Here is a 16,864-nt window from a genome sequence, read left to right on the forward strand (position 1 = left end):
ATCGTTTTGTTTCGTTGCAAACGAAGCTGTCACGGTTGCCGTGGTGCCCAGTTGGTCCCAGCCAGGTGGCGCCGAGTTCTGTCGCGGTTGCCACGGCGCTCAATTGGCCCCGCCCATGGACACCAGCTGAGACGCGTTGCCTGATTGCCCTTGGGAGTACTTAAACGCGCTCCTTTGAGCCGTTAGTTGTCAGAGCGTCTGTGAAACTTCTGCAAGACTCCTGTTAAACTCTAAGCCTCTATCTCGGTATCGTTTTTTTTTTTGTTGCAAGCGAAGCGAGCGGTTTGATGCTACTGTGCGCATGCGTCTGCCGCCTGGGGATTTCCCATCATGCATCATTCAACATCGGATTTCATGTGGTAGTTGTGTGGTTAAAGGAAATCCGTCTTTTTTTAGAGAACCGGCTTTTTCGGCTCAACTCGTTCAAGGGAGCCGGCTCTCAAACGGCTCACTTGCTTTGAAGCAATGTCGAGCAACTCAGTATCTCACAACAAAATGTTCATTCACAATATATATGATATAATGAAAAATGTACAATGTAACATGTTAAACTACATAAATTAAAAAAAATATGGTGTCAGATTATTTTGTATTTTGTAAGGGAAAATACGACAGGAATGCATTAAGTCAGGGGTGTCAAACATGCGGCCCGGGGGCCAGATCAGGCCCGTTAAGGGATTGAATCCGGACCGTGAGACAACGCTCAGAGAAGCGAAAGAGAAAAACGAGCTGCAGGTCTAAATATGTCCACTTGATGTTGCCAAAACCAGGTGCGTCTCACAAAGACGGTGTACTTGAATCTATTTCTTTCTCTCTCTCTCTCTCTCTCGCTCTCTCTTTTCCTCCCTTTTTCTCTCACTCTGTGTCTCTCTCTCTTTCACTTTCTGTGTCTCTTTTTCTTTGTTTCTCTTTGTCTCTTTCTCTCTCTGCGTCTTTTTACCTTCTTTTGCTCTCTATTCCATTTTTCCTTTTCTCTCTTTTGCTCTCTCCTGCTTTCCCCTTCTCTCCTTCTCCCATTCTCTTTCTCTCCCTCTCTTTTCTCTCCTTCCCTCTTTCTCTCTTTCTATTTATCTTTGGATATCATTCTTTCTCTCTCTTTCTTTCCCCCTCTCTCACTATTTGTCTTTATATCTTTTTTGTTTCTCACATTCTCTCTCTTTCTCTCTCTCTCTCTCTCTCGCTCTCTCTTTTCCTCCCTTTTTCTCTCACTCTGTGTCTCTCTCTCTTTCACTTTCTGTGTCTCTTTTTCTTTGTTTCTCTTTGTCTCTTTCTCTCTCTGTGTCTTTTTACCTTCTTTTGCTCTCTATTCCATTTCTCCTTTTCTCTCTTTTGCTCTCTCCTGCTTTCCCCTTCTCCCCTTCTCCCATTCTCTTTCTCTCCCTCTCTTTTCTCCCCTTCCCTCTTTCTCTCTTTCTATTTATCTTTGGATATCATTCTTTCTCTCTCTTTCTTTCCCCCTCTCTCACTATTTGTCTTTATATCTGTTTTGTTTCTCACATTCTCTCTCCCTCTCTCTTCTCTCTCTTTCTCCCTTTCACTTTGTCTTATTTCTTTCTCACTTTTTCTTTCTTCCTTTTTGTTTCTCTCTAATATTCTAGTCCGGCCCCCGAAAGAATGTTTTGTTCTATCGTGTGGCCCCCGAGGTAAAATGAGTTTGCCACCCCTGCTTTAAGTAAAATGAAAAAAAAACAATGTTTTAAGCAGTCCCTTTTCTTTTTTTTTTTTTCTTTTTTTTATATCTGACAATATGACATTTTAACATTTTTTTCAACATTTTTAACAACAATTAATGGTTTGAACAAATTTCTATTCCATTCTAAATATAAAATCCAACCAGACATAATCAATCAAACCCAATTCTCTCTCAAATCGTTCCAAAATAAATGTGATTATTGCGTAAACAAGCGTTCCAGGACTTCCGCGTTGGCCGTGACGTCATTTTCGCTCTGGCCGCGTGCGCGCGTCACGGGAACAAACTCTTTGAGTCCGTTTGCCAGGGAACCCGGGATCCAGGGTACCAGAGAACCCGGGAACCTACTCTCATAGAAAACGCTGCACATTGCACGCTAAGGTAAGTTAAAGTCATGAAAAATTCGTATCTTGCAGGCGTTGTGTTTTGCAATAAAGTGTATCCATTTTGTGCTTTATGATATGACTCATCTGTTACATGTGCATTTGGTTGAGTTTTTTAGCCATAAAGAGATGTTTTACATAAAAAAACGTTTTCACATTCATTTTCAAATGAAAGTAATCAGTTTATGATAGTTTGATATTAAAATAGACCGATACCCAGGGTTGGGTAGGGTTACTTTAACTGGATTACTTTCAATGACTTTTGGATGACTCCAATACCAAATATGCGAATAAAAGACAAAAGAAACTAAATAGGAATAAAATGACTCCATTTTGTGCAGGCAAAAATGATGTTGGATTTATTTTCATTTTGTGTCTGTCGCATTTGATGTTCGTTTTGCCGGAGATCAAAGAGATCAAAGCCAGGAGAGAAAGCTTACCACGTGTTGTGAGTCATCATTTGATTCATATTTAGTTTCTTTTGTCTTTTATTAGCATGTTTCATATTGGAGTAATCCAAAAGTCATTGAAAGTAATCCAGTTAAAGTAACCCTACCCAACCCTGGTCGCATTTGATGTTCGTTTTGCCGGAGATCAAAGAGATCAAAGCCAGGAGAGAAAGCTTACCGCGTGTTGTGAGTCATCATTTGATTCATATTTAGTTTCTTTTGTCTTTTATTAGCATATTTGGTATTGGAGTAATCCAAAAGTCATTGAAAGTAATCCAGTTCAAGTAACCCTACCCAACCCTGGTCGCATTTGATGTTCGTTTTGCCGGAGATCAAAGAGATCAAAGCCAGGAGAGAAAGCTTACCACGTGTTGTGAGTCATCATTTGATTTATATTTAGTTTATTTTGTCTTTTATTAGCATGTTTGGTAATGGAGTAATCCAAAAGTCATTGAAAGTAATCCAGTTCAAGTAACCCTACCCAACCCTGGTCGCATTTGATGTTCGTTTTGCCAGAGATCAAAGAGATCAAAGCCAGGAGAGAAAGCTTACCACGTGTTGTGAGTCATCATTTGATTCATATTTAGTTTATTTTGTCTTTTATTAGCATGTTTGGTAATGGAGTAATCCAAAAGTCATTGAAAGTAATCCAGTTCAAGTAACCCTACCCAACCCTGGTCGCATTTGATGTTCGTTTTGCCGGAGATCAAAGAGATCAAAGCCAGGAGAGAAAGCTTACCACGTGTTGTGAGTCATCATTTGATTTATATTTAGTTTATTTTGTCTTTTATTAGCATGTTTGGTAATGGAGTAATCCAAAAGTCATTGAAAGTAATCCAGTTCAAGTAACCCTACCCAACCCTGGTCGCATTTGATGTTCGTTTTGCCAGAGATCAAAGAGATCAAAGCCAGGAGAGAAAGCTTACCACGTGTTGTGAGTCATCATTTGATTCATATTTAGTTTATTTTGTCTTTTATTAGCATATTTGGTATTGGAGTAATCCAAAAGTCATTGAAAGTAATCCAGTTCAAGTGACCCTACCCAACCCTGGTCGCATTTGATGTTCGTTTTGCCGGAGATCGAAGAGATCAAAGCCAGGAGAGAAAGCTTACCGCGTGTTGTGAGTCATCATTTGATTCATATTTAGTTTCTTTTGTCTTTTATTAGCATGTTTCATATTGGAGTAATCCAAAAGTCATTGAAAGTAATCCAGTTAAAGTAACCCTACCCAACCCTGGTCGCATTCGACGTTCGTTTTGCCGGAGATCAAAGAGATCAAAGCCAGGAGAGAAAGCTTACCACGTGTTGTGAGACATCATTTGATTCATATTTAGTTTATTTTGTCTTTTATTAGCATGTTTGGTAATGGAGTAATCCAAAAGTCATTGAAAGTAATCCAGTTAAAGTAACCCTACCCAACCCTGGTCGCATTTGATGTTCGTTTTGCCGGAGATGAAAGAGATCAAAGCCAGGAGAGAAAGCTTACCGCGTGTTGTGAGTCATCATTTGATTCATATTTAGTTTCTTTTGTCTTTTATTAGCATGTTTCATATTGGAGTAATCCAAAAGTCATTGAAAATAATCCAGTTAAAGTAACCCTACCCAACCCTGGTCGCATTTGACGTTCGTTTTGCCGGAGATCAAAGAGATCAAAGCCAGGAGAGAAAGCTTACCACGTGTTGTGAGTCATCATTTGATTCATATTTAGTTTATTTTGTCTTTTATTAGCATGTTTGGTAATGGAGTAATCCAGAAGTCATTGAAAGTAATCCAGTTAAAGTAACCCTACCCAACCCTGGTCGCATTTGATGTTCGTTTTGCCAGAGATCAAAGAGATCAAAGCCAGGAGAGAAAGCTTACCGCGTGTTGTGAGTCATCATTTGATTCATATTTAGTTTCTTTTGTCTTTATTAGCATATTTGGTATTGGAGTCATCCAAAAGTCATTGAAAGTAATCCAGTTAAAGTAACCCTACCCAACCCTGACTATGAAGCATGCACCCAAATAAAAATGGCGGGTTGGAAATTAAAATGTCAACTATTTACCAAAAACAGAAAATGAAACACCGAAAAAAATAATATATTGTCATGATTGGCTCCCTGTTCCTATTTAAACCCACTCCTATCCGTCCCCTTTTGTCAGTCTGCTGCGAACCTCAGTTTATTCTAGGCAAGCCTCTTTTGACCCTGACTCCCACCTGTTTTTGCTCCAGTCTGTTCCCCAGCTTCGATCTGTTTTTTGATCCTGACCACGTCAATTTTCCTCTCCTGGCTTTCGACTTGATTCCGACCACATTTTTGCTCTCTTGTCCTGGCTACTGACCTTATTAGCATATTTGGTATTGGAGTAATCCAAAAGTCATTGAAAGTAATCCAGTTAAAGTAACTCTACCCAACCCTGCCGATACCTGTCGCGCTCCAGGGCTCCATTTCCTTACAAATTGTCGTATTTTCCCTTACAAAATACAAAATAATCTTTTTTCAAACGTGTTTATTTATGTAGTTTAACATGTGTTTCCTTATATCATATATATATTGTTCAGTCGTGTCCAGCATGGTCGCCGTGGCAACCGGCTGGCCCCGCCCCCCTGGGCAACAGCTGAAGCAGATCGCCTAATTTGCGCGTTTGCTTCTTAAGGGGGGTTGTGGGTTTTGCGGGTGCTGGCTCATTGCATTTTCTGTTTTGCATTTTCCGTCTGCATTTCCCGTTCTGTTTTGCTCTGTCCTGATTTGTTTGAGTCGGAAGAAACCTGTGTTTGCACGTTTTTAGTTAAAGCCTGTTTGTTCTGTCTTGTCCCTGAGTTTTGGACGACTTTTATTTTGCTAAATAAAAGTTTTGATCGTCAACGCAATTGAGTTTTCCCCTCCTGCCTTCGTTCTGGTCCGGTCTCCCTCGTGACATTAACATTTTGTTGTGAGATCCTGAGTTGCTCGACATGAATGAGGTTTATTAGAAAAAAGTTCAAAAATGAAGTCGCTTAGAAGGAAAAAAATACATGCAAATAGAATTAAGTAGAATAATACATTTTCTTATTCAAATAATGAACTTATTTTCTGCATTCGATTATTGTTGGTAATATACGGATTCCAGGGATAACGACAAATCTGTCTTTTTTCATTTTCTCCTTTTATACTTCGTTTTTTTCTTAACTTCTTTATACAACATCTCATCTCATCTCATCAGCCGTACCGCTTATCCTCATTAGGGTCGCGGGGGGGCTGGAGCCCATCCCAGCCATCTCCGGGCACTGGGCAGGGGACACCCTGAACTGGTTGCCAGCCAATCGCAGGGCACACAGGGAAGCAAGTGAGCCATTTGAGAGCCGGCTCTCTTTAATGAGTTGAGCCGAAAAAGCCGGTTCCCTGAAAAGAGACGGACTTTCTTTCACTACACAACCACCACGGAATGATGCATGATGGGAAATCCCCAGGCGGCAGACGCATGCGCACAGTAGCATCAAACCGCTAGCTTCTGTCACAGTCCGGGCAGGAAACATGATTGAGAACCCAATAGCGTAACATACTCACAATTTATTAGGGAGAGGAGGAATGCGCGCACACTTGATCTGGGATTTATGGTCGCGGAAGTGGTTTGAAATCCAAACAAAAGAGTGGTAAAAATCAAACAAATCAGGCCGAAAATAAAACAGGATCAAACGCAGAAAAATTCATAGACCAGGCATTTCAGAGTTTAACAAGACTCTTGCAGAAGTTTCACAGACGCTCAGAGCACTAACGGCTCAAAGGACCGCGTTTAAGTACTCCCAAGGAGCAATCAGTCAACGCGTCTCAGCTGGTGTCCATGAGCGGGGCCAATTGGGCACTGTGGCAACCGCGACAGAACCCGGCGCCACACGGCTGGGACCAACTGGGCACCATGGCAACCGTGACAGCTTCGTTTGCAACAATAAAAACCATACCAAGATAGAGGCTACCGCGGCGAACTCGTTTGACTCGATCGATTTGCCGTTTGGTGATAGTCAGTGTATACCGGCTGGTACTCATCCTTGAAAAATTTTCGTTTTTCTGTACAGATTTTCTTGTACGTCGTACACGTCTTAGTACACGTCTTAAAATGCATAATAAACGTAATTTGTACGGCAAAAACGTACAGCTTGACAGGTGTGTAGACCAATCGTTCAATAAATGGACAATCCCAAGTTTAATTGTCTCTAATAAGGAGTATTTATTCCTATGCTTGTTTGTATACTGCAGAAACACGATGGTTTGCTAGGGCACAACTTATTTATTTGTAAATAAAATTTACTTACTCGGAGAGATGGATGAGGGCTGCACGAGTTTGGGTAAAAACCTAGGCCTGTTGCAAATTCGGTGCCATTTGCGATTTTAAAGGAACAGTGCATTTTCTGTGCCCTTTTCGACCCTGACTCCCACCTGTTTTTTGCTCCTGTCTGTCCCCCGGCTTCGACCCTATTTTTGATCCGGACCACGTCTACTCTTCCGTCCCGGCTTTCTACTCTCCTTTCCTGGCTTACAACTCGCGTTCCAACCCCGACCATGTTTTTGCTCGCCTGTCTCGGCTACTGACCCGTTTTTCCGTCCCGTCTACGAATTATAGGCTCCTTTTAAAAAGAATTGTTGTACCTTTGCTTTGTACCTTTATAGGTGTTGCATGTTTTTCCACCATGACATCCGAATCACTGCCGACTCAAGCATGAGTTTGGGAGAAAATCTAGGCCTGTTGCAAATTCGGTGCCATTTGCGATTTTAAAGGAACAGTGCATTTTCTATGCCCTTTTCGACCCTGACTCCCACCTGTTTTTTGCTCCTGTCTGTCCCCCGGCTTCGACCCTTTTTTTGATCCGGACCACGTCTACTCTCCCGTCCCGGCTTTCGACCTCTTTTGTCCCCGACCACGTCTACTCTCCTCTCCTGGCTTACAACTCGCTTCCAACCCCAACCATGTTTTTGCTCGCCTGTCTCGGCTACTGACCCGTTTTTCCGTCCCGTCTACGAATTATAGGCTCCTTTTAAAAAGAATTGTTGTACCTTTGCTTTGTACCTTTATAGGTGTTGCATGTTTTTCCACCATGACATCCTTTCCTGGCTTACAACTCGCGTTCCAACCCCGACCATGTTTTTGCTCGCCTGTCTCGGCTACTGACCCGTTTTTCCGTCCCGTCTACGAATTATAGGCTCCTTTTAAAAAGAATTGTTGTACCTTTGCTTTGTACCTTTATAGGTGTTGCATGTTTTTCCACCATGACATACGAATCACTGCCGACTCAAGCACGAGTTTGGGAGAAAACCTAGGCCTGTTGCAAATTCGGTGCCATTTGCGATTTTAAAGGAACAGTGCATTTTCTGTGCCCTTTTCGACCCTGACTCCCACCTGTTTTTTGCTCCTGTCTGTCCCCCGGCTTCGACCCTTTTTTTGATCCGGACCACGTCTACTCTTCCGTCCCGGCTTTCGACCTCTTTTGTCCCCGACCACGTCTACTCTCCTCTCATGGCTTACAACTCGCTTCCAACCCCAACCATGTTTTTGCTCGCCTGTCTCGGCTACTGACCCGTTTTTCCGTCCCCGTCTACGAATTATAGGCTCCTTTTAAAAAGAATTGTTGTACCTTTGCTTTGTACCTTTATAGGTGTTGCATGTTTTTCCACCATGACATCCTTTCCTGGCTTACAACTCGCGTTCCAACCCCGACCATGTTTTTGCTCGCCTGTCTCGGCTACTGACCCGTTTTTCCGTCCCGTCTACGAATTATAGGCTCCTTTTAAAAAGAATTGTTGTACCTTTGCTTTGTACCTTTATAGGTGTTGCATGTTTTTCCACCATGACATACGAATCACTGCCGACTCAAGCACGAGTTTGGGAGAAAACCTAGGCCTGTTGCAAATTCGGTGCCATTTGCGATTTTAAAGGAACAGTGCATTTTCTGTGCCCTTTTCGACCCTGACTCCCACCTGTTTTTTGCTCCTGTCTGTCCCCCGGCTTCGACCCTTTTTTTGATCCGGACCACGTCTACTCTCCCGTCCCGGCTTTCGACCTCTTTTGTCCCCGACCACGTCTACTCTCCTCTCCTGGCTTACAACTCGCTTCCAACCCCGACCATGTTTTTGCTCGCCTGTCTCGGCTACTGACCCGTTTTTCCGTCCCCGTCTATGAATTATAGGCTCCTTTTTAAAAAGAATTGTTGTACCTTTGCTTTGTACCTTTATAGGTGTTGCATGTTTTTCCACCATGACGTCGGAATCACTGCCGACTCAAGGCGCACCGTTGCTGGATAACATTGGAAAAGGAACAACCCCCAACCAGAAAGAGACGGAGCTCCACAAAATTGAAAGCCTGCATGCCAGGGGACAATGGGCCAGCAAGGCAGAGTTCCTCCTGGCTGTGGCGGGACAGATCATTGGCCTGGGCAACGTGTGGAGGTTTCCATATCTTTGCTACAAAAATGGAGGAGGTACAGTGAAAGGAACAAGGGAACATATACCGTAAATTCCGGACTATAGACCGCACCTGATTATAAGCCGCACCCGCCACATTTTAAGAGGTAAACCGATTTTGTACATACACAAGCCGCACCTGTATATAAGCCGCAGGCGCCCACATTTAAGCGTGTAACACAAACACAAAATTAACCCAAACCCGACTTCAAGTCCCGCGATTGAGACTAAATGTCCTTCATTAAAGTCCCCAGTCCAAAAATCACAGCCGGCAAAATGGCCGGAAAATGATACCGGTACTTAAGGTTTGATGCAGACCTGCAGAGTCCGGGTCCCGTTGAAAGTAATCCAAGGAAAAAGGTGTTTATTTCCAAAGGTAAGGGTGGGAAAAATATATCAGATGAACACATTTACTCACGCAACTCCTTTTTCTTGAACCAACTTTTTACCCCCTCTTCTTTCCTTGTCCGTCCCTCACCTTTAGCGGTCCCCACTTAAACTCGGCACCCCGTGTTTGTTCCGCCCCTCATTTTTCGTTCACCCGTGCAAAACATATCAGAATAAGTGTGTAAAATAAATACATTACAAAGTATAAAGTTGTAAATACATATTATACATACCGTAAATTCCGGACTATAGAGCGCACCTGATTATAAGCCGCACCCACCTCATTTTAGGAGGATAACTGCTTTTGTACATACACAAGCCGCACCTGTATATAAGCCGCATGCGCCCACATTTAAGCATGTAACACAAACACAAAATGAACCCAAACCCGACTTCGAGTCCCGCGATTGAAACTAAATGTCCTTCATTAAAGTCCACAGTCCAAAAATCACAGCCGGAAAGAAAGAAATCCAAAGAAAAATTGAAAGAGAGAAACTTAGAAGGGGAGAAAAGAGAGGGAGGAATGGATAAAGAGAGAAGTTGAAAGTAAGAAAGTAAAAAGAGATAGAGAGAGATAGAGAACTACAAGTGCAGTGTCTTTGTTCGAGGCACCTGGCTTTGGCAACACCAAGCGGACATATTTCAACCTGCAGCTTGTTTTTCCCTTGCGCTTCTCTGAGGAGGCCGGTTTATGCCCGCTAAGGGATCGAATCCGGCCCGTAGGCCGCCCATTTGACACCCCTGACTTTGGCTATGAAAAGGTCTCGAATGCAGGAACGATGTATTATAAACAAGCTTATTTCCACTTATCCGTCCCGGCTTTGTGGTTTTTGGCTTTTTCTTGCACTGACCAGGTTTTGCAATAACAACTTATGTTTGTGTCCAGGTGTCTTCTTTGTACCTTACCTTTTGTTCCTGGTGCTGTGTGGCGTTCCCTTGTTTCTCCTGGAGACTTCGCTGGGCCAATACACGAGCCTGGGTGGCGTCAGCGCTTGGAGAAACATCTGCCCGTTATTTGGAGGTACATGCTCAAAAGCACATATGTCAAACTCCCGGCCCGCGGGCCACCTCCGGCCCGCCGTGTAATCATATCCGGCCCGCAAGACCATTTTACAATATGAACAACGGCGTCTCATCCCTGGACATCATATTCCGACGTTTTAGTCACTGTACCTATTCCTTCATGTATATTATACTATATACCAGGGGTCGGAAACCTATGGCTCGCGAGCCAGATATGGCTCTTTCTATGAGTCCTCATGGCTCCGAGACAAATTGAATTGCATGCAAATTTCTCGTTTCTTCAAGGTACATTAGAAGGTTAGGCTGAGTGGAATGCATCAGACGTATTTCTGTTAACAGAATTCCTGTGAGTGCTGACGGAGAAGGCCAGACGTAGAAGGGCAGACGTCGGGGCGCCGCTTTTATGCAAAGATCGCGGAGCCCAGTTAAAAACTTGAGCCGTTGATCCTGTTCACATACACGCAAAGCCAAACCAAAGCGGAATTAACAAGTAGTACTTCTCAGAATATATAGGGCACGTTTTTACTACAATTTACAGTCAAGGTGTCACGCAAAAAAAACTCGTTTTGGCTGTACAACGCTAAAGAATCCTTTATATAAAAGCTCACTTGCTGGACGCAGAAAGCTGGTCGGTCTGAGCGATGGCGGTGTCGGGAACGGAAAAACAGGTCAGGAGATCAAAAACGTGGTCGGGGTCGTAAGCGAGTCGTAAGCCGGGAACGGAGAGTAGACGTGGTCGGGGACAAAAACGGTCGAAAGCCGGGACGGCAGTGGCTCAGGAGGTAGAGCGCTCGTCTTGGGAGCAAGAGATCGCAGGTTCGATTGACGGCTCCTCCGTGTTACATGTCGAAGTGTCCTTGGGTAAGACACTGAACCCCTAATACCCCCAATAAGCAGGTGAGCGCCTTACATGGCTGCACGGCCGCTATTGGGAAATGTGAAGCACATTGTAAAGCGCTTTGGGAAGTCTTGACTTGAAAAGCGCTATAGAAATGCAGATCATTTCATTTTCATTTCATAGAATCTGTGTTCAGTGTTCAGATACTTTCTGATGAATCCACGGAACAAACTGTAAATACCCCAAAACACCGGAAGAGAATTTAAAGTTATTTGATTGGGTGAGGGCAGCACGGCGGCGCAGCGGTTAGCGCATGTGCGGCACAGTTCTAAGGTCTTGGGAACCTCCTGTGTGGGTTCAAATCCAGCTACCGGACTTCCTGTGCGGAGTTTGTATGTTCTCCCCGTGCTTGCGTGGGTTTCCTCTGGGCATTCCGGGTTCCTCCCACATTCCAAAGACATCCATTTCAGGTGGATTGGCCGGTCCAAATTGTCCCTAGGTGTGAATGAGCGAGCGAGTTTTCTGTCCCTGTGTGCCCTGCGATTGGCTGGCAACCAGTTCAGGGTGTCCCCTGCCCACTGCCTGATGATTGCTGGGATGGGCTCCAGCACCCCCGTGACCCTACTGAGGATAAGCGGTGCAGCTAATGAGATGAGATGAGATGATTGGGTGAGTGGGAGGGATGGGTGGAGCTATGCAAAAAGTGCCAGCACTCCCTCCCATCGCTCGCCCTACTCCGTCTGCGCCAAAGGTAAGCACATCAGGCTCCCTGTTCTCAGAATGTTGTGACGTTTTAACAAAATAATTTGTGTAGCATTTTCATATTTCTACTTTTGACAGGGTGTTATTTTAACACCAGATGTTGCTGCATGGTGTCGTGCAACCAAAAATGAATGTTAAAGAACACAAAGAAGAATACAAACTATGGAGACTTAAATGCTAGCTCCCTTTAGTTGAAGTTTATGTCATGTACAACAAATGCTAATTTAATTACTTACGAATTCTTTAACTCATTGGGTGCCATAAAATATGATTTTTTTCAGAAGCCAATTGTCCCTGAGTGCACAAAACGTAAAAAACAATCATAAAATGGTTTGGCGCACTTCATGAGTAAGTATCAAGCCTCTGGGAAAGATTTCAGTATGAGAAATCACCATTAGATGGTCATAATGGCTTTGAACTAACCTGTCCACACATCAAGTGTTATGGTTGCCATGGCGCCCAATTGGCCGCGCCCGTGTGTGTCACGGTTGCCACGGTGCTCAATTGGCCCCGCCCGTGTGGGATGACGTCGTTGCCGGGGCGGACGACCTTCACGAGATATCTTAACTTTATTTGAGAACACAATAAAAAGCCAATGTTGAACTTCTGGAACTTTTGAACGTGTCCCGTTCCCTTTTCGCCATATCTCCTCTCTGCGTATTTTTGGGGGCGACGCCCAACGACCTTCTCTCCAAAAGGGGCACCAATGAAGACCCAACTCTGGACGTCTTTCTCCACTGTTGACAGTTCCTGGCCTATTTTGTGGCAAAGTTGGCACCAGTCCATTCCTTGATGTTGAGGGCCCAGTTCTTCTGCCCTCCCGGTCAGTCCTGATGACCTTGAGACCATACCACTCACGCTTCTCTCTGGCACAGTTGGCAAAAGTTCTTGGTCGGATCCAATGCCATGTTCTTGTCCCTCCAGATGGGTTTGAGCTATCCTGGCCATAAATTATGGTTCTGACTCTTCTCCTGATAATGACAGCTCCAAGATATTTCAATTTGGTGCCAGGTTCTAACTCTCTGTGTCATGAATACCAATATATATCACCTGTGCCAGCTCCTTTGGTGCCAACTGTCTCAGACTCTGATTGGCTCTCTGTCCCTAATTAAACCCCTTCCTATCCGTCCCCTTTTGTCAGTCCGTCTGCAAACCTCAGTTAACAATAGGCAAGCCTTTTTCAACCCTGACACCCACCTGTTTTTTGCTCCCGTCTGTCCCCCGGCTTCGACCCGTTTTTGATCCTGACCACGTCTACTCTCCCTTCCCGGCTTTCGACCTTTTTCGTCCCCGACCACGTCTACTCTCCGTTCCCGGTTCCCATACTGGCTTAATGCTTTGTCCAAGTGATTGATTAGATCTCAGAGTTCCTGTTCATCTCCTATATCTTCAGCTATAGTGACAGGACAAAATTTTCTGTAGGCCTTCAGAAATAAGTCAAAATGGCAAAAATCGGCTGGCACCTACTTTTCCCATTTAAGAGAAAAGTCTGGCATTGAATGAGTTAATAAATGAAGTTTATTTTGTGACCACTAGGAGGCTTTAAATCGGTGTTCTCCCGTGCTTTTTGAGCTTAAGCAAATATCTTAAAATGAAAAATTCCTGTTGAAGGATTTTATACATTTTACTATAAAGGATGTTATACGATTAAATACAAGTTACATTTATCGAGTGCAATGAAGATTTTCACTGAGTGGGCTTCAGGTCACGCCGTTCCAAATGCGGAATGTTTTGGCTGGGAAATTTTGATAACGGCAGTAGCTCAGGAGGATCTCAGTTCGAATCCCGGCTCGTCCGTGTTACATGTCGAAGTGTCTTTGGGTAAGACACTGAACCCCTAATACCCCCAATCAGCAGGCTAGCTCCTTACATGGCTGCAAGGCCGCTATTGAGAAATGTGGAGCACATTGTAAAGCGCTTTGGGAAGTCATTAACTTGAAAAGCGCTATAGAAATGCAGATCATTTCATAACAGGACTCTGACGCAGAACGGCAGGCATTGTTTGGAGAAGTTGTTTTGATAAGCGCTCTGCTGTAATGAGTTTTTCAGACATCGGGACGCTCTTCTCTGAGATGGTAGTGCCACGTGAGGATTTTCATTGGCACGCCCATGGGAGGAGCCGGCACATCAGCTTGCGGGAAAAAAACCTGGGCCGAGGAGGAGGCAGAAGACCGAGAGAGGAGGCTTGACGGAGACTCGAGCGACACTAATTCGGCTAATTCGATGGAGTCCACTTAGTTAAATGATTTAAGAAATTCATTTTTCCATCAAGAAACGAGCGCGCATTGTTAGAGAATGAAGGTTGTGTTTGGTTAATGGAGTCAGATAACTCATTCGAACAAAAAAATCGAACACCGTGAACCTATTTATTTAAACTTTTGCAATCATCTATTTGTATTTTCTAATTATTATTATTTGAATCGGCCACTAAGCTGCGCTGTTTGTCGTCTATCTGCAGGTCTAGGCTACGCTAGCCAGGTGATGATCCTGCATGGATGCGTGTACTACGTTATCATATTAGCCTGGGCTGTCCTCTATCTGTCCAACAGTTTTCAGGCCGAGTTGCCCTGGTCACACTGTAACAACTCCTGGAACACCGGTCGGTCTGAAAACCCGTTTTTGATGAGTGCCCCGGTCCAATCTTTGCGCTTTAATGTGTTGCTGTGTGCTTCCCTGCAGAGGCCTGTTTCATGTTTGACCATCAAAACCAGATTTTCAATGGGAGCAGTCTGCCTGAGAACGCCACATCCCCTATTATGGAGTTTTGGGAGTGAGTAATGGCAGGCCGTGCATTTCACACCGAGGCTTTCAGTAGGCTGAACGAATTCCACCCTCAATTACCACTTTATGGCTATTGTTGGGAAATTTCTATCAAAAATCTAGTTTACCAAATTGTTATAAAAAGTGATTTGACTGCATTAACCAAACACGACCTACATTCATCCAACAATTATGCGCATTCGTTTTTGGAGAGAGAAATGACCAGAAGGCCCCGCGACCCTAATAAGGATAAGCGGTACAGCTAATGAGATGAGATGACCAGAAGGATCACACAAGGGGGGATGTTTATTGTTCCTAACAGAAGACCTAAGTGTATCAACAGGAGACCGCGTCCCCCTCCCAGTTGCTCCGGATCATTTACACATTTCACAAACAAAGAAAAGACATCCCATTGGCTATGTGCTATGTATCATGCGTAGTTTACGTTAGCTTTCTCTCATTAGTCTTCCCCTCGCATGAGGGCGTGCCAGCTGGGCTCCACAATCTTCGCATACCAGCGGCGCCCCGACGTCTGCCCTTCTACGTCTGGCCTTTTCCGTCAGCACTCACGGGAATTCTGTTATCAGAAATACGCCTGATGCATTTCCACACAGCCTATCCTTCTAATGTACCTTGAATAAAAACAGTCAGTGAATATCTTTACTGAACTGAATACATGTACTTTGTAGTTAATCGTATAAAATCCTTTATATGCCAGGAACAAACCCCACGTGGGGTCCACTCCCTCGCCTGGATGTCTGGAGAAACTCAAAACAGGAGAGCGTTTCTACGTCATCAGGGCCTTGTTCTCCAAACATCGCCTTCCGTCCCTCCGTCGGAGTCCTGTTATCAAAATTCCCCAGCCAAAACATTCCGCATTCGGATCAGTGAAAATCTTCATTGCACTCGATAAATGTAACTTGTGTTTAAACATATAAAATCCTTTATTGTAAAATGTATTAAATCCTTTACTTATTTATATCCGTCGCATAATTAGACAAAAACAGATGACACTGCTATTGCTACATAAGCTACTTGCTTTCACTGCTAACCAGAGTTCCCTGTATTTTTCCTTACGGGTCTGAGCGTTCACACAAAGTCGGTGAGCAACGCTTGAAACAACAGTGAGCAACCATATTCCCAAGTGTGGCAAGATAATTAATTATCGAACATGTCCAAAACTTGACATCAAGTTACATGATTTAAAATTATTTTTCACTTTTGAATGAATTGACTCATGTATGATTGCAAAGGTTGCAGGCTCACAAACGTCATTTGTTTTTACAATTCTTTCACAAGATTTCCATTTCTTTTTTTTCCTGGTATTTTTTTGTCGCACAATATTAACATTTTGGGGGGCTTATTGACTCGATTGCACGATACACAACTGTATTTAATCACAATTTTGAGCGGAAGTACAATGTTGGCAACAAGATTGACTTGGTATCATTGGAAATTACTTGAATGCAACCCAAACTTTTTCTTCTTTTTCCCTGTTTTTTTCAAATTTTTTTTTATTCCTTTAAAAAATCTCATTGTGTTTATTTTTTCCTAGCTGTTACTTTTTTCTTTTTGTTCTCTATTTACTTTTTTTCCTTTGTTTCTTTCTTTTCTTTTTTTCCTTTTTTTCTGAATTTTTCCTTATTTTTTCTCTTCCTTTTATTTCTTTTTTTTCTCAGTTTTTTACTACTTTTTCATTTTGGTATTTTTTTCTTTTTTTGTTCTATTCCCCCTTCCTTTAAGTCATTTTGTGCATCATTTTACATAATATTTGGTCATATAGGGATGAAAGAAGCAAAAACAACCCGAAGAGCCGTTTAGGACCCGAAAGAGCCGGTTCCTTTTAGTGAGCCGAGCCGAAGAAGCCGGTTCTCGAAAAACTCTACTGACTTTACTCAACTTTGTTCTACTTCGGCCTTCAAAATATCGCATTTAGAACACAGCGTCAGGGGAACCCGTGTATTTTTTACCTTCATGCACCGTAACTGACTTAATTCGCTTCTTAATTAGCAATTTCGAGCATTTTTGAGCCAAGGCACAGTTCTTGACTGAAATCCCGCGGATCGCCACCGGTTGGCGCCATTGCTTCTCCAAATGAAAGATAGCATTCGCTAGACCGCACAGGCACACATATCAGATCATTTCCCACAGCACAGTA

The 16,864-nt window shown here is 43.5% G+C and overlaps 1 protein-coding gene across 1 annotated transcript in view; it reads left to right on the plus strand.

The window, feature by feature from the left end:
• Positions 1 to 1,940: 1,940 nt before the first annotated feature.
• Positions 1,941 to 16,864, plus strand: part of LOC148368481 (sodium- and chloride-dependent GABA transporter 2-like) — a 39,711-nt gene continuing 24,787 nt past the window's right edge. Inside the window, exons 1-5 of the mRNA XM_088330498.1 lie at positions 1,941 to 2,071; positions 8,711 to 8,953; positions 10,210 to 10,344; positions 14,405 to 14,545; positions 14,626 to 14,716. Of these exons, the coding sequence (XP_088186624.1) occupies positions 8,731 to 8,953; positions 10,210 to 10,344; positions 14,405 to 14,545; positions 14,626 to 14,716 (590 nt within the window). The 5' untranslated portion in view covers positions 1,941 to 2,071; positions 8,711 to 8,730. The remainder of the gene's footprint in view (positions 2,072 to 8,710; positions 8,954 to 10,209; positions 10,345 to 14,404; positions 14,546 to 14,625; positions 14,717 to 16,864) is intronic.

This window comes from Urocampus carinirostris, chromosome 3 (genome assembly GCF_059441175.1).
Source record: "Urocampus carinirostris isolate Australia breed hairy pipefish chromosome 3, RoL_Ucar_1.0, whole genome shotgun sequence".
NCBI lineage: Eukaryota > Metazoa > Chordata > Actinopteri > Syngnathiformes > Syngnathidae > Urocampus > Urocampus carinirostris.